This window comes from Parambassis ranga, chromosome 2 (assembly GCF_900634625.1).
Source record: "Parambassis ranga chromosome 2, fParRan2.1, whole genome shotgun sequence".
Lineage (NCBI taxonomy): Eukaryota > Metazoa > Chordata > Actinopteri > Ambassidae > Parambassis > Parambassis ranga.
The window spans coordinates 44,199,437-44,212,854 of NC_041023.1; the positions used below are offsets into that span (position 1 = coordinate 44,199,437).

Genomic DNA, 13,418 nt, shown 5'->3' on the forward strand with positions numbered 1-13,418 from the left:
GCTTTCACGTACGTACTTTACGTACTTACACACAGGTGTGTGTGTTTTATTTCACTGATAATCGCGCACTTTATTCCGCACTTGTGTCGACTGCTTGACTCGCATACCGATACAAAAACTGTACCGTTGCTACCCACAGACTTGACAGCTCCGGTGGTTACTAGGCAACGACTCCGGAAGTTGCGCTTGTTTTTATTACCTCGGGCATTCCAGGTGGACGGGGCTACTACAGCCGCTGCACAAGCAATATCATGTTTATTCCAAATGTTTGCCACTTAAACAAACATTTATTAACGCGCTGACATAACATTAAAACAAATACATTGCAAAAAGAACAATAAAAAGAACGCATATCAATTAAAAGGTTTAATGTGAGTATCAAAACAAGAGTTCCCTCCAACATGTAGAGGTATAGAGGTAATGAACCTGGCTGTGTTTGTACAGGCACGGCAATAATAACATCAGTGAGGATTTAATATGGCTGAAGCAAGTTTAGTTTCACTATATTCTATATATTTGTTTTAATATAATTAAATGATACATTCAGAGAGTATAATGGCACAACAGGTAGATGTAAATATTTTATATTCCACGCTAGCTGCATACAGTGCGAGTGTATATATTTATACACACACACACATATGTATGTGTGTGTGTTTAGTGCACTGAATACAACCCCTGCTCATCCCTTTGTGACATACAAGACAAAAGCATTACAGTCAGCATTACAAGCTCTGGCTATTGGGCTCATGGCCGTTCAGTCTAATACACTGGCTCTGTTCACATGCCCTGTGACCCAGAATCAGCCACTGGCCGCACAAGAGGGCTCCAATGTCGTGGTGCAGCATTTAGATGGCCATTGTGCAAAGAATGAACTGTTTAAAAGGAACAGACAGGGGTGGGGGGGTAGGAAGGTATGAAACAGGGAAATAGCTGGGTTAGGGTTAAAGGAACAGTTTTTAAAATCACAAGACATCATGAAGAGATCCTTCTAAAAAATGATAAACGTCTGCTAGAAAACACAATTCTATTATCTCCTTAAAATATGTTTCATCTTGTGTTTAATTTATTGTTTTCACAGAATTATTTTATCCATTTAAAAAGTAAGATATAATCAAAATTTAAGGGAAGGATCCGCAGAACATGTTCATCTTGGGAGAAATACTTACATCATCATACTGGAAGTTGACAGACCCCTGCTGCATGGAGTCTCTCCGCCTGAAGCTATCTGCAACAGGAAGAGTAAACACGATTTTAATAAACCTCAATTCACTGGAACAGAAAGCATGGAGCATGGTCACAGTGAGGACAACACACCTCGGGCTGTCCGCCCACATTAAGACACATTATCTGTAAATCAGTGGCTGCTCGGTGCACACATCATTTTCTGGGTTTGTTTTCATACCAGTGAGTGCTCGCAGTTTGACACAGCAGGCCACGTAGTCGTCAAAGAAGATCCGGCCACCTTTGTTGTAGCGTTTGATGATTGCATTCAAGACCTGAGGACTGACGCGGTACCCTGAAGCACAATGGGGAAAGTACTCGCTCATGACTGTACAGCGTAAATGAACCCAACACTGCTGGGACAGTTAGACACACTCTCTCTTTAGGACACCTTAAATGACTGACTCACCCATGGCGTTTATAGCCTGGGACATCTCGTGGGGTTCAACAGTTCCACTGCGGTCCTGGTCGAACATCATAAAGTTCTGCTTCCAGCCGCTGAGAGCCGTGAACAGCTCCTTGAACTCATTGAAGCCCATCTTCCCTGTGTAGTCCCTCTGGTGACAGGCTAGTTAAGGCTTAATTAAATGCTGCTAGATGGATATTCAGAGTGCTGTAATAAAGCATTTAGCTGGTCCACATGTTTAAACACTGAGCAGAAGACCAGCAGGTACTTAAAGGATACATCAAGCATGGCAATCATGACCCTGCATGTCTCCAGGTTGAAGGCTACAAAGACAAAAACACATGTTAATCAGGGTTTCATTTCCTTTTATAATATAAAGGTGCTGCAATGTGGTCACACACACTCCTTTCACAGAATGTCACATGCTTTGTTTCCCTGTGTTTAAGGTTGAGGGTGTGAAAGAGACGCATCAGCTGTGGTTTCCACTGCATTACAACATTTTCTCAACCAACTGTCAGCTGAGATAAATTCACTTATTGCACAAGTGCTTCAGAGGACTGACTTAAGTGTGAAACTTACGACTGTAGCTCCCAGTGAAGCCGGCTTGAGTCAGACACCTCTGCAGCTCCTCTGCGTCGACCTCACCGTCCTGATAAGATTCAGGAAATGGTCATGTGGGAACAAACAGTATTACACACGAGTTTTGTAGAATGATCTGGAATATCTACACAGATTGTCTCTTCTTGTCCAGGCTTGAATGTTAAACAAAGCGTGCAGTGAAAAAAAACGGTGGCGTAACAAAATTCAGGAAGCAAACGGCGAACACCCACCTGGCCTGCAATGGCTGTGAAGTAACCCCACATTGGATCATTGGCAGCTGGAGGCGCTCCTCCAAAACCGCCTTGATATCCTCCACCATATGGGGCATATCCGCCCTGGATTGGTCCACCTCCCATTGGCCCTCCCATAGGCCCAGCCATGTGTCCCCCCATGGGTGGACCTCCTGGCATTCCTTGTAGTGGCATCCCGGTTGCTGGCATGCCCGGCATCGGACCTCCATACTGAAGCAGGAAAAGAAACAGAAATCAGATGAGGGCGTACGTGTGTGGTCTCTGCGTTCACTGCAGGAAAGAGAAGCAGTCCTTCCCCTTTGAAGACTTAATTAAACTAGAATACAGGCCGTTTGTGGCCAGTGACCCGGATATTTTACCTGCACACACTGAGCTTTTGAGTATATTCCAGGCTTCTATAACTCACACCGCTCTTAGGCTTACAGGTGACGGCCTGCTCAGCCACACAGAACCACTGTACATCCCGGAAACACTTTAAGTGACATACATGTACCAGCTTGTGTCTAATAGCAGGGAAAATCATTTAAACTCCGAATCCGGAAGCTAGCTTTATAAGCTAAGATATAGCGGCTTGTTTATTAATGTAAAACGGATGTAATACAGTGTTTGCTTACCCCACCGTATCCTGGATAAGCCATTTGGTTAGAAAGAAAGGGGAAAACTTTGAAAAAGTTTAAAGTCTTCGATTGACTCCGGACGCAGCTGTGAGATACACTGCTCTTCCGGTAAAATGGTAGAGATGCTGCGTCACATCCGCCCTGCGGAATAGGCGTTGATTGATGATGCCGCTAGCCAATGAGAGAAGACAGAGGAGTGAGAGGCCCGCCTACTAGCTCAACTCTGTTTAAAACACGTGATAATAATTTAATATCTGATGTAAACGGTGCAAATTATTTAATAAAGTATTATTTACCTTAATATTATCAATGCTACAGTAAAGTTGTCGGATTTAAATATTCATTTTTGTGGTTATATACTTTCACACTAACCCTTATGTTTGAAACGTTCCTTTAGTTGACCACTAGATGGTGCTCTGAAGACTTTTAATATGAAGTTAAACAACACAAAATAAACTGATATTAATTATTAACATTTCAGGTAAATTAAAGATATGTTTTACCCTTCAGTACAGAACATTGAATTCATCTGAAGCAGGTTGTGTGTGTGTGTGTGAGTGAGGGGAATGTGCAGGACTTCCTGTTCTGGTAAAGTCTGTGGTGTTGTGGGTCTAACTGACATTAACACACCCACACACTGAACCCCCCACAATCACTCAGAGTGGAAGTTCCTGCTAAATAACATTTAGTCTACTCTGCACTAAGTAAACACATGTTAACTGAAGCCTCACTGACCCATTTCTAGCAGTGATTTCCTCACACACAGCAACTCCCCAACTTATGTGAGCCAAGAATTCCATTCCATTAGAGTTATGCTTCACACCACATCTGTTGCATGGACACTTAGGCTAAAAGAGCCAGAGATCTTTATGCACAATTGCCCAGCACCCATTCCAAGACAGAAACAGTACCAAGCACCGTGAGATAGCATGAGTGCTTTAACCTCTACCTGTACAGTGCTGGGAGCTGCAGCATGTTGCATGAACATGAACTTGTGTCCTCTCCATCTTGGCTCCAGATCGTCCCATCGTGTTGAGATGGATTTCTCATCAGTTCCAGAGGAGGACTGGAGGAGGTACCACTGTGTGTTTCAGCCCGCTGGAGAGAAGGAGGACATCGTCACCAGTCTGGGAGGAAGTATGACAAGTAAGTCAATAACAGTGACTGATTTGCTGTTAACTAGTAATAATAATAATAATAATAATAATAATAATAATAATAATAATAATAATAATAATAATAATAATAATAATAATACAGATATTTATTTGGAATGCACTTTACATTTGGGCACAAATCTCAAAGTGCAACATAAAAAGTTTAAAAACAGAATAAGCAAAAAGTACCATATAAACAATAAATCATGGTTTAAAAAGGCAGTTGTTTAAAACAGCCTAACTGAGATGTGCTTTTGTAAAAATAGATGAACTAGTCATAAAATACTTAGAGACCAGGATAGCTGGTGTCGTCGTTGGAGTTGTTGTTGGACTTCTGCTGCTGCTCTGCATCGCTGCGCGGCTCCTCTGGAAGAAGAACAAAACAGGTGAATAAATAATAATCAAATCTGCTGCTTGACTTAAATATTCAGTTATTGTATTAAAAACAGAACTCTGTGATAGTTACTTACATAATTATCAGTTCATCATTTTTACAAGTGTAATCTCTGTGTTTTAGGATTCAGAGCTGCAAGCAGTAAGTTTTCTCCCCATTAATACTGAAGCACATTGTTTAATTTGTTTACATGGTCATCAGTTCTTCATATTTATGTTTGTTTGTTTTTTGTTTGTAGCTTCAGATTCTGATCCTGACACTGTGAGTACTTCATTTTTATCCTGTGTCTGATCCATATTCACACATATACTAATATTTGTTGATGTGTCTTCACAGACTCCCAAAGGAACTCCAGTGAGGTTATGCTGTCATTAATCATTTTCTACAGTGTACTTAATTCTATAAATATGTCTGCAATAAACTTTACTGAATAAATCATAGTTATGAGACTATGTAACACAGTAAATCTGCACTTTTAGTGTTGTGTCCTGAGGTGTCACTTTTGTGCAGATCTCTGTCTCGTGTCATGTCAGTGTTTGCATGCAGGGGGCGCTGCTTCCTTCTCTGAGTGTCTGTGCTTCTCTTGTGTCGTCTTTTGTATAAGTGTACATGTAAATAAATTGTGTATGTTTTACTTATCATCCAGCTGAATTTATTGTTCAGTAGCACCGATGACAAAATGATAAAGACTTTGCTTCCTGTTGACACGTATTCCTGATAAATCTGGACATGAAGCGGCAGTTTAATCTGGCGTCTTTTCTAGTTTAAGTGACTTTATTGAATGAAAACAATACATACAGAGCAAAACACCTGACACTTGAATGTAACAATGATAATGACATTACATTCACCTGAACAAGGAGCAGATACTCTGCTGCTAACACACTGTTCTACTTCTACTACATCAACCAACCAGCTTAACATGAGTGTGATCTGCTCAGTAGATGAACTCCATCCTTTGATAATGTAAAACATGTCTTTGACAAACAGTAACAGTAACATAAATAACATGTGTTTCTGGTGTATATAATTTTAACACCCTTTTAAAGTATTTGTTATTAAACGTGATGCTAAGTGATTAAAATCACCTGCAGCTATAACGTGCCAGGAGACCCGTCCTCACTTTGGTCTGAGATGCTGTTCTATAACTGGAGTGATGACAAACATCCTGAGTCGCTTTTTGACCCTCACATGATGTCAGGTTGGTGGATTCAGGGTCTCAGAGAGCTCTGCGATGCTCTCAGGAGCTGAAAGAACAGAAACAAACTGTAAACACAGGAAACAGTCAGAAAAGTCATGAGCAGCTTGTTACTAACAAAATAGAAGTTTGACTTACCAGAAGGAGGACGACAGTCTGAAACAGAGAAAAGATATTTCACATGAATATCTGTCATGAACCTAATCCATTCTTGTCTCTGCATTGTTTCTTCTCTTACAGTCGTCACATTATAATATTATTATGACTGATCCTTCTTTGTAATCTGAATAAAATCATCAGCTCAAACATCAAAAGTACTCAAACGTTAAGTTAAAATGTTCTCACTTTTCCTCCTTTTGTAAACCATGTATCCAAATGTAACCATGACAACAAGAACCAAACAAACCACTGCAGGGATGATGAGGACAGTCAGAGTTCGAGGCTTCACTGTGGAACAAAGAAAGAAACTACATTAAAGACACAACAGCTGACCTGTTCAGCTGACTTACTCCTCCTCCATGAGCTGCAGGAGGAGCTCAGTGGTCACCACATCATTGGTGATGTTACTGATGCTGTACAATGTAAACTGATATATTATGTGGTTAAGCTCACATGTTTGGATCAATGATCAGGGGTGTGAAATGTACTTTGGTTAGAGCTCACTTACCCCAGTTGGTTCTGATCAGGGTTTCATCCAGCTCAGTGATGATGTCCTCTACACCATCAAGATGAAACAAACAGTGGTACCTCCTCCAGTCCTCCTCTGGGACTGATGAAACATTCAGATCAACAGTCATCTGGAAGGTTCCATCATGGTTGGGGAGGATCTCTCCGTGCTCCACACCTTCATGAATCTCCTCTCCATCTTTGCTCCAGAACATCAGGGCTCTGTCAGGGTAGAAACCTGTAGCGTGGCAGCTGACTGCAGAGGAGGGAGTCTTCTGGAGGAGAGACACTGAGGGAGGATCTGACAGAAAAAAGGGCAAAATAAGGATTTTTGAAAAAAAAGAAACTATATTAACTTTATATTAACCACAAAGTGGTTCCCATATGAACACTGTAAAGTCAGATCATGCCTCTTTTCGGCCAAGAAATCTGCTCGATCATCAAATATTTCTTGAGCTTTTCAGGGCATCGCTCTCTGATGAAGGACCTCCAGAAGTCAGTTCTAGGTTTATCTCTGTCCCACTCATGTTTGGTGACGACAGCTTGTGGTTTTGGGGCAACCCACGTCAGAGTCTTCAGGTCCAGTGATATAAAGTCTTCTCCATTATAACCATACTGCTGATAACCATTAATCTCCCCAGTTTCATTATCCCATTCACAACCAGCCATCTCCTGGAGCACATGGATGCCTGGGAACACAGACAGAAAACAGCACTTAGACACACGGCCTTCCAGTATCCAGTAGTCTGTTGCAGTGTGTGTGTGTGTGCGCGCATGTGACTTGACAGGAAGCCAGGAAAAATACTGTAGCCGTCACGTACCTCCAGTGTGGTTCAGACGCTGCATGAAAGTTTTAGTTTCGGCTTTGACGACTTGGTGATAACCCCTACAGTTCTGTGTGCTTCTCTGCCACTGATCATCACTCATATAATTTTTCATCCACAAGTGTTTGGGTGTCGTTTTCTTAGCGTTGCTGTCATAATAAGCGATCTCAACATCATTAACCATCGCACGAGCCACAAAATCTGGGAATTCTGGGACTCCAAATGATGATGTGAGGTAGAACTTCATGGAATGTTTCACTGCGGGACACACATACTTTTTTTACAGTGTTCACAATGACTCACACACACACACAATCAGTGAAATACATGAAATTTGATCATACCTGATGACACAACATAACAAAACAGGAACAGCATGAAACATATTGAAGGCATGGTATAAAATATGTTCTTGATTTTTAATTATTCATTCTCTCTGTAGATTACCTTTTAAAATGGAGTGACTACCCTAGAATACAATGGGACCCTTAGAGGTTGAATGGAGTTGTTGTTTTTGTTGTTGTTGTTGTTGTTTACCTCTTTGTGAAGGAGCTCCACACAACAGATCACTAAATGGACAGTGCTGTATGCTGGTGCGCTCACATGTTATAATACATTTTCATCTAAGACGCTTAGATGTGTTGTCATGTGACAGTTCATTATCTTTAAATATGTCTCTGTGTATGTATGGATATGTATGCGAAAATAATGTAGGCCATAGAGTCCATTTATATTATTGTATAAAATATAAATATATATATTGTATATGTTATTATAATAACATAATCAGTCTCTCCGAGTGGCAACCTAAAAACACAATTTCCACATCACAAAGTCTCAAGTTAATAACAAATGTATTTTATTACTCTAGTGGAGCTGAAAATCCTGGTAAAAAACAATCGTCTTAACAACTCTGTTTCTTTATCTGCGTTTTTAACCCAAACACAACGGAGTCTTATAACTGCAAAAGCGAAAGTAACATACCATTATCCTAACTGGCTCGTTTTAACTATTATTTTTTTAAAAGAAATATTCCGTCTTACCTGGACAAACTACGTGACAAAATACATGAAACACAACTAAAAAGAGTAACTTACTCATCACAGAAGTTATGGAAGTGAATTTCCAAGAGGTTAAGTCGAGGCAAGTGGACCCAAGGATTGTTTTGACAAGCCAGTTCCCCGAGTGGTATAGTTCTGCTTGCGGAAGTGAAAGAAAGTACAAGTCGGTTCATCTGTACAGGATTTGAGATTCAAAGCAGTTGTTGTCACAGACACACAGTAAGGAAGCAGCTTTCCCTGTACAATGACATTCTAACTAAAATATAAACGATGAAAAAATAAAGGTATATACATGAATGTACAATGTGCAACTCTGTGGAGAATGAATAATTGTGCAAAACGGTCAGGAGATAAACAATATGACACATTACTGAATATTAAGGTGCCACAATAAACAATATTACAGTTAATACACAGACACACATGCACAATTAATGTTACATGTAAAAGCACTTTTTTCCAGCAATGAAGGGTGCATCAAGATTTTCAGTTAAAAAAAATGTTATATTGATCAAAATGACACCAAAAATAATTTGCATATGCTTCCTGCATCAGTGCAATATACAATGGAGGGAGAATAACATAAAAGAATACAGAGCAAAGTTTTATAAATAATGCAATAACTCCATAATAATTTCCATTCTATGTAAATGATATGACCATTCAGACATACATGTGTATATCACTGTTGTTAACATGTTGAACTTATTAGGAGCGGAGCATGAACTGTTGTGACAGATTAACGGATGGTTCTCAGTAACAAATCCCAGCAAACCCCACTGATCTCTCCTCAGTCCGGTCATTGACTCTGTGTCTGTTCTCCTTGTTGGTAAAGATCCTGTGTGTGAGGCTGTCCAGACAAATTAACATGTATTAGAATCCACATTATTTCTGCTGATTGTGTTTCAAATACAGAAAACAATATGATTCCATATACTGTTATGGGCTTTGTGTGTGCAGCAACAAAGACATACTCACAGTGTTACCATCAGAGTTTTGGGGGGATAAATCTGAAGCTACAAACAAAACATGACATTAAAATAAATGAGAGATAATTAGATTAAAGACTTTGCAAAGAAATAAACCAAATATTGAAATAACCATGAGAGAACCTACTGTCTGCAGGTCTGAATGCTGAAATAAAACAGAGATACAATGTTAATGAATCATAGGTCTCATAAGATTAATCTGTATAATGTGCATGTTTGATCCAACAGCAGTTGATTTATTATTTATTCACCTTTTTTGTTCTTCTTCCAGAGGAGCAGTGCAGCCATGCAGAGCAGCAGCAGCAGCAGAAGTCCAACAACAACTCCAACGAGGACACCAGCTGGAAACTCTGAGGGAGGAAACCAGAACATTCAGACATCATCTTTCCTTCACAGACCTCACTGTTTTTTTTTTAATAACTTACTGCTGTTGGTCCTGATCACTGCTTCATCCAGCTCAGTGATGATCCTGTCCTTGACACCCTCAAACTGAAACTCACAGTGGTACCTCCTCCAGTCCTCCTCTGGGACTGATGAAACATTCAGATCTACAGTCATCTGGAAGGTTCCATCATGGTTGGGGAGGATCTCTCCGTGCTCCACACCTTCATGAATCTCCTCTCCATCTTTGCTCCAGAACATCAGGGCTCTGTCAGGGTAGAAACCTGTAGCGTGGCAGCTGACTGCAGAGGAGGGAGTCTTCTGGAGGAGAGACACCGAGGGAGGATCTGGGAGAGAAAAGAAGCACAAGGTGAGGGTGAGGAAATAATCATGAATATAAGGACATGACATCAAACAGGTGATTCTACCTTTTCTGAGCAGGTATCTCCTCCCATATACTATATACTGCTTCAACCACTGAGGACAGTAATGTGTGAGAAAATTAGTATTAAAGATTAATCTAGCTTTGTCTTCGTCCCACATTTGTTTGAAGAATGCAGCCTTTTCTGTGAACTTCCATTTGACTGTTTTTGTGTCCACAGATAAGATGTCTTCTCCATCATAACCAAACCGCTGATACCCAATGATCTCATCGGTGTCACTGTCCCATTCACAGATGGACAGTTCCTGTAAAACATGAACACCTGGAGGAGACAAAACTTCATTAAACCTGCAGCACAAGTTATTAAATGATTAAATTACCAAACAGAAGACATTGATAAAGTCTGATTACAACTGGAAATGTGATTTTTTTACATGTATACTGTTTTAAACACCTACTGTACCTTCTGTGTGGTTAAAGTGCTGCCTCAATTGATCGAGGTCTCTTTGTGAAACATGGATGACATCCAGACAGTTCTGGATGTGCCACTGAACATGCTCAGGCTCTTCCTCCTTTAACTTTTGGACCCAGTCCTGTCTGGGTTCTGCCGTCTTCTTGCTGCTGTCACAGTAGCCTACAGGCACTCCATCAACATTTGAAACAGCCACAAACCTTGGGAAGTTTTGGAGTCCAGAGGATGAAGTGAGGAAATATGTCAGGGAGTGTTTGACTGAAAGACAAAAAGAATCACGAAAACAAAAAAATGAGGCGACAGGCAGGTATGAAGAGATTTTGTAGTTCACCTTGAAGTTTAGATTTACATCCAGCTCTGTGATGAAATCTGTCTTCAGACAAGAACAGAGAGGTTTTCCATGTCCAGCTGAAATCTCTGCACAAACATGATGAAGTTTAACTTTCTGAACTTTCTACAAGCTTCTACCGCACATTTTGACAACAAAGAAAAACGAAAGCTTCTTTTGTTTTACACAAATTAACAAAGTTTGTTTTCTTACTCCACTGTGTGGATAAGCTAAAGGAAATATCGTTTGGATTCTGTCTCTTTACTTCATAAACTATATGATGATGGTAGAACGTGTGAAAGGCTCTTTTTTGAACCCAAACCATGATCTTTTCTAAAAATGAAAGTGAGAACATCATGTACCTAAACCATCAGAGATCAGATTACAGCTCAGGGGTTTCTGTTTGTTTGTTCTTTTCCTACTGTTTCTCTCACTTAGTGAACATTTAGTGACTTTTAGCTTTCAAGATGGAAAAAAAAACACATTTGAAACAAATCACAACAAAACTGATGAGTTTGTGTGTAAAAATGTCCAACATGTAAGTAAAAGGACAGCTACTAATCCAAGAGAAGCTAAAGACAACATCAAGAATTAAACTTACCTGAATGAGTGGTTTGAAATAAAACCAGCAGATAAATAAGCTCCATCATGTGAGAACCAAAATAACCAGAGGAACGACTGTGGAAAAAAACAGCAAACAAGAAGAAGAAGAATGTGATCTCATCTGGAGGTGAAACTGGACACGATTGTGGCAAAGTGCCGGTGAGTTCCAGGTTTTTGTTGTGTGAGTTTTGTCTGCTGGTTCAGACACTCCAGGCTCTTGTTACGTTTGGATGAGCGGAACTCTTGGACGTCTTTAGACGGTACCCTCTGCGTGGACCCGCGTTACTGGACTCCATACAGGCCTCTACAGAACCACCAGCTGCGTGGTGGAGCCATCACATTCCTACACAAGAGGCGGAGGATGGCAGCCAGACCCATCACACGTCATCCGCCTGAGAACCCACACTAAAAGTTTTTTAAACCATACGACGTTTTGAATAATCTTTCAGACTAAAGTTCACTCACCAGTTCATCACAGACCTCCTTTTAAAGGATCACTTCTGCCCGAGTAATCTGAGTCTGAGTGTAGTGACTATTATTATATATATTTTAAACTTTAAAGAAACAAAAACGATCATCTTAATTGAACTAAAATCAAACAATCACGTATGCACCATGGATATTTGGTTTACGCAGCCAGAAAACACGTAATGTCCTTTCATAAATCATGTTGAGGCAGGTTTATTTAGTCCACGGTCCCTGCTCACCCAGGTGCATTCTGGTCCACGAGTATCTACCTGCATACCTATATAACCTTGGTGCCCCCTAGTGACGCTAAATCGCAATAATAAATTACCGGTATATAAAGTAAACTAATCAATAACACATTTACATTAAATAAACATATAAACAAACAGCTCCTACACAGTGTTTTCTTCCTCTGTCCCACTTAGAAACTATGCTGGAAGGAAATTTAGGGAAATGGATGTAGCCTATGTCTTTAGTTGTCCCAGAGAGCTGTGAATACCTCACTGTGATCGTAGTGCACTCAAACTAATTATTGCAATTCTCTGCTTTTCTTAGGATGCATCAGAAAACTGATCCAGGTGACTGAAGGTTTGACATCAGACTTAAATCTGACTTTTCTTTGTGTTTTGCTGTCGTACTGTAAAATCTGTGGGTCTCTTCTCAGACATCTGACACATGCAAAGACTGTTTTTTTGTTCTCTACATTTTATTGTGTTTACTGAAGTCTGATTGTTATGATCTTACAGAAATACTGCATGTTTCTTCTGTTTATGTTCTCTAGAGCCCCCTAATGCTGAAACATTATAATGCAAATGAAGACCAGATCCAACAAGCATGTTAAATTTGTATAAAGATGTAAAAAGTGTAAAATGAAGACTTTACTGTTTCTTCTGCTTTGTCACGTTTCACTGGATAAATTAAAACATGGATCACTCCAACACCACAGGCTGTCATCAGAGATGCGACACTGACAGAGCAGCAAAAATAAACTTTAACAGGAAGTTCCTTGGTCAGATCTGTCCTCAGTGGTTGAAGACACTTCTGCACTATGGTCACAGAACTGTGTAAAGCTGCCATGCCTTGCCATGCCAACAGGGGGCACTGGTCTGCATTCACCACAGTACTCAGTACACAGTACTGCTCATTATGAGGAAGTGATTAAATAAAAGATGTAGAATACAGTGTGAACTAAAGACATGAGGAGAGGAAAAAGTATGCACGCAGACCACAGATCTTTATTTATTGTTATTGTTAAACAAAAAATGGAGTTTCAGTCTCAGCAGGAACATCTGTCTAATACTGTTTCCATCCAGTCAACTTGGTCAACTCCCACAACTTTCACAAACTTAGGGAAAGTTTGGTCCAGATAATGCAGTGATTATTCAGGGAATGTTTGT

General features: G+C 40.2%; 2 protein-coding genes across 5 annotated transcripts; both read right to left on the reverse strand.

Moving 5' to 3' along the window:
• Positions 1–353: 353 nt before the first annotated feature.
• LOC114449750 (grancalcin-like) lies at positions 354–3,244 on the reverse strand. The gene is made up of 8 exons (XM_028427582.1): positions 3,096–3,244; positions 2,461–2,691; positions 2,210–2,279; positions 1,910–1,953; positions 1,634–1,781; positions 1,406–1,519; positions 1,170–1,228; positions 354–875 (listed from the first exon to the last, which is right to left on the reverse strand). The coding sequence occupies exons 1-8, from the start codon at positions 3,117–3,119 to the stop codon at positions 849–851; spliced, it is 717 nt and encodes a 238-aa protein (XP_028283383.1). The 5' UTR covers positions 3,120–3,244; the 3' UTR covers positions 354–848.
• A 2,532-nt stretch (positions 3,245–5,776) lies between these two features.
• Positions 5,777–12,206, reverse strand: LOC114449454 (major histocompatibility complex class I-related gene protein-like). Of its 4 annotated transcripts, XR_003671995.1 has the most exons (10): positions 12,019–12,206; positions 11,552–11,945; positions 10,614–10,880; positions 10,197–10,472; positions 9,813–10,115; positions 9,639–9,737; positions 9,515–9,532; positions 9,377–9,414; positions 8,981–9,248; positions 8,175–8,944 (listed from the first exon to the last, which is right to left on the reverse strand). XR_003671995.1 is itself a non-coding variant. In XM_028427155.1 (8 exons), exons 2-8 carry the CDS (start codon positions 8,436–8,438, stop codon positions 5,847–5,849), a joined length of 1,014 nt encoding a protein of 337 aa, XP_028282956.1. In that variant the 5' UTR covers positions 8,439–8,944; positions 8,981–9,370; the 3' UTR covers positions 5,777–5,846. The 4 variants fall into 4 exon arrangements, 3 of the variants coding, with proteins under 3 accessions (XP_028282956.1, XP_028282972.1, XP_028282964.1); XM_028427155.1 differs by lacking the exons at positions 9,377–9,414; positions 9,515–9,532; positions 9,639–9,737; ... (3 more) ...; positions 11,552–11,945; positions 12,019–12,206 and adding exons at positions 5,777–5,896; positions 5,986–6,003; positions 6,193–6,294; ... (1 more) ...; positions 6,924–7,202; positions 7,335–7,595 and having other exon boundaries at positions 8,435–8,944; positions 8,981–9,370; XM_028427171.1 differs by lacking the exons at positions 9,377–9,414; positions 9,515–9,532; positions 9,639–9,737; ... (3 more) ...; positions 11,552–11,945; positions 12,019–12,206 and adding exons at positions 5,777–5,896; positions 5,986–6,003; positions 6,193–6,294; positions 6,515–6,814; positions 6,924–7,202 and having other exon boundaries at positions 8,435–8,533; positions 9,072–9,370.
• Between the last annotated feature and the right edge of the window lie 1,212 nt (positions 12,207–13,418).

Coding starts and splice junctions, on each gene's coding strand:
- LOC114449750 (XM_028427582.1), bottom strand. CDS start 3,119: ATGGCTTATCCAGGATACGGTGGG. Junction 2,692..3,095: donor CTTATCCAGGATACGGTGGG/GTAAGCAAACAC, acceptor TTCCTGCTTCAG/TATGGAGGTCCGATGCCGGG. Junction 1,782..1,909: donor TCATGATTGCCATGCTTGAT/GTATCCTTTAAG, acceptor GCCTGTCACCAG/AGGGACTACACAGGGAAGAT.
- LOC114449454 (XM_028427155.1), bottom strand. Junction 6,815..6,923: donor GATTTCTTGGCCGAAAAGAG/GCATGATCTGAC, acceptor TTTTTCTGTCAG/ATCCTCCCTCAGTGTCTCTC. Junction 6,295..6,514: donor CCTGATCAGAACCAACTGGG/GTAAGTGAGCTC, acceptor TTTGTTCCACAG/TGAAGCCTCGAACTCTGACT.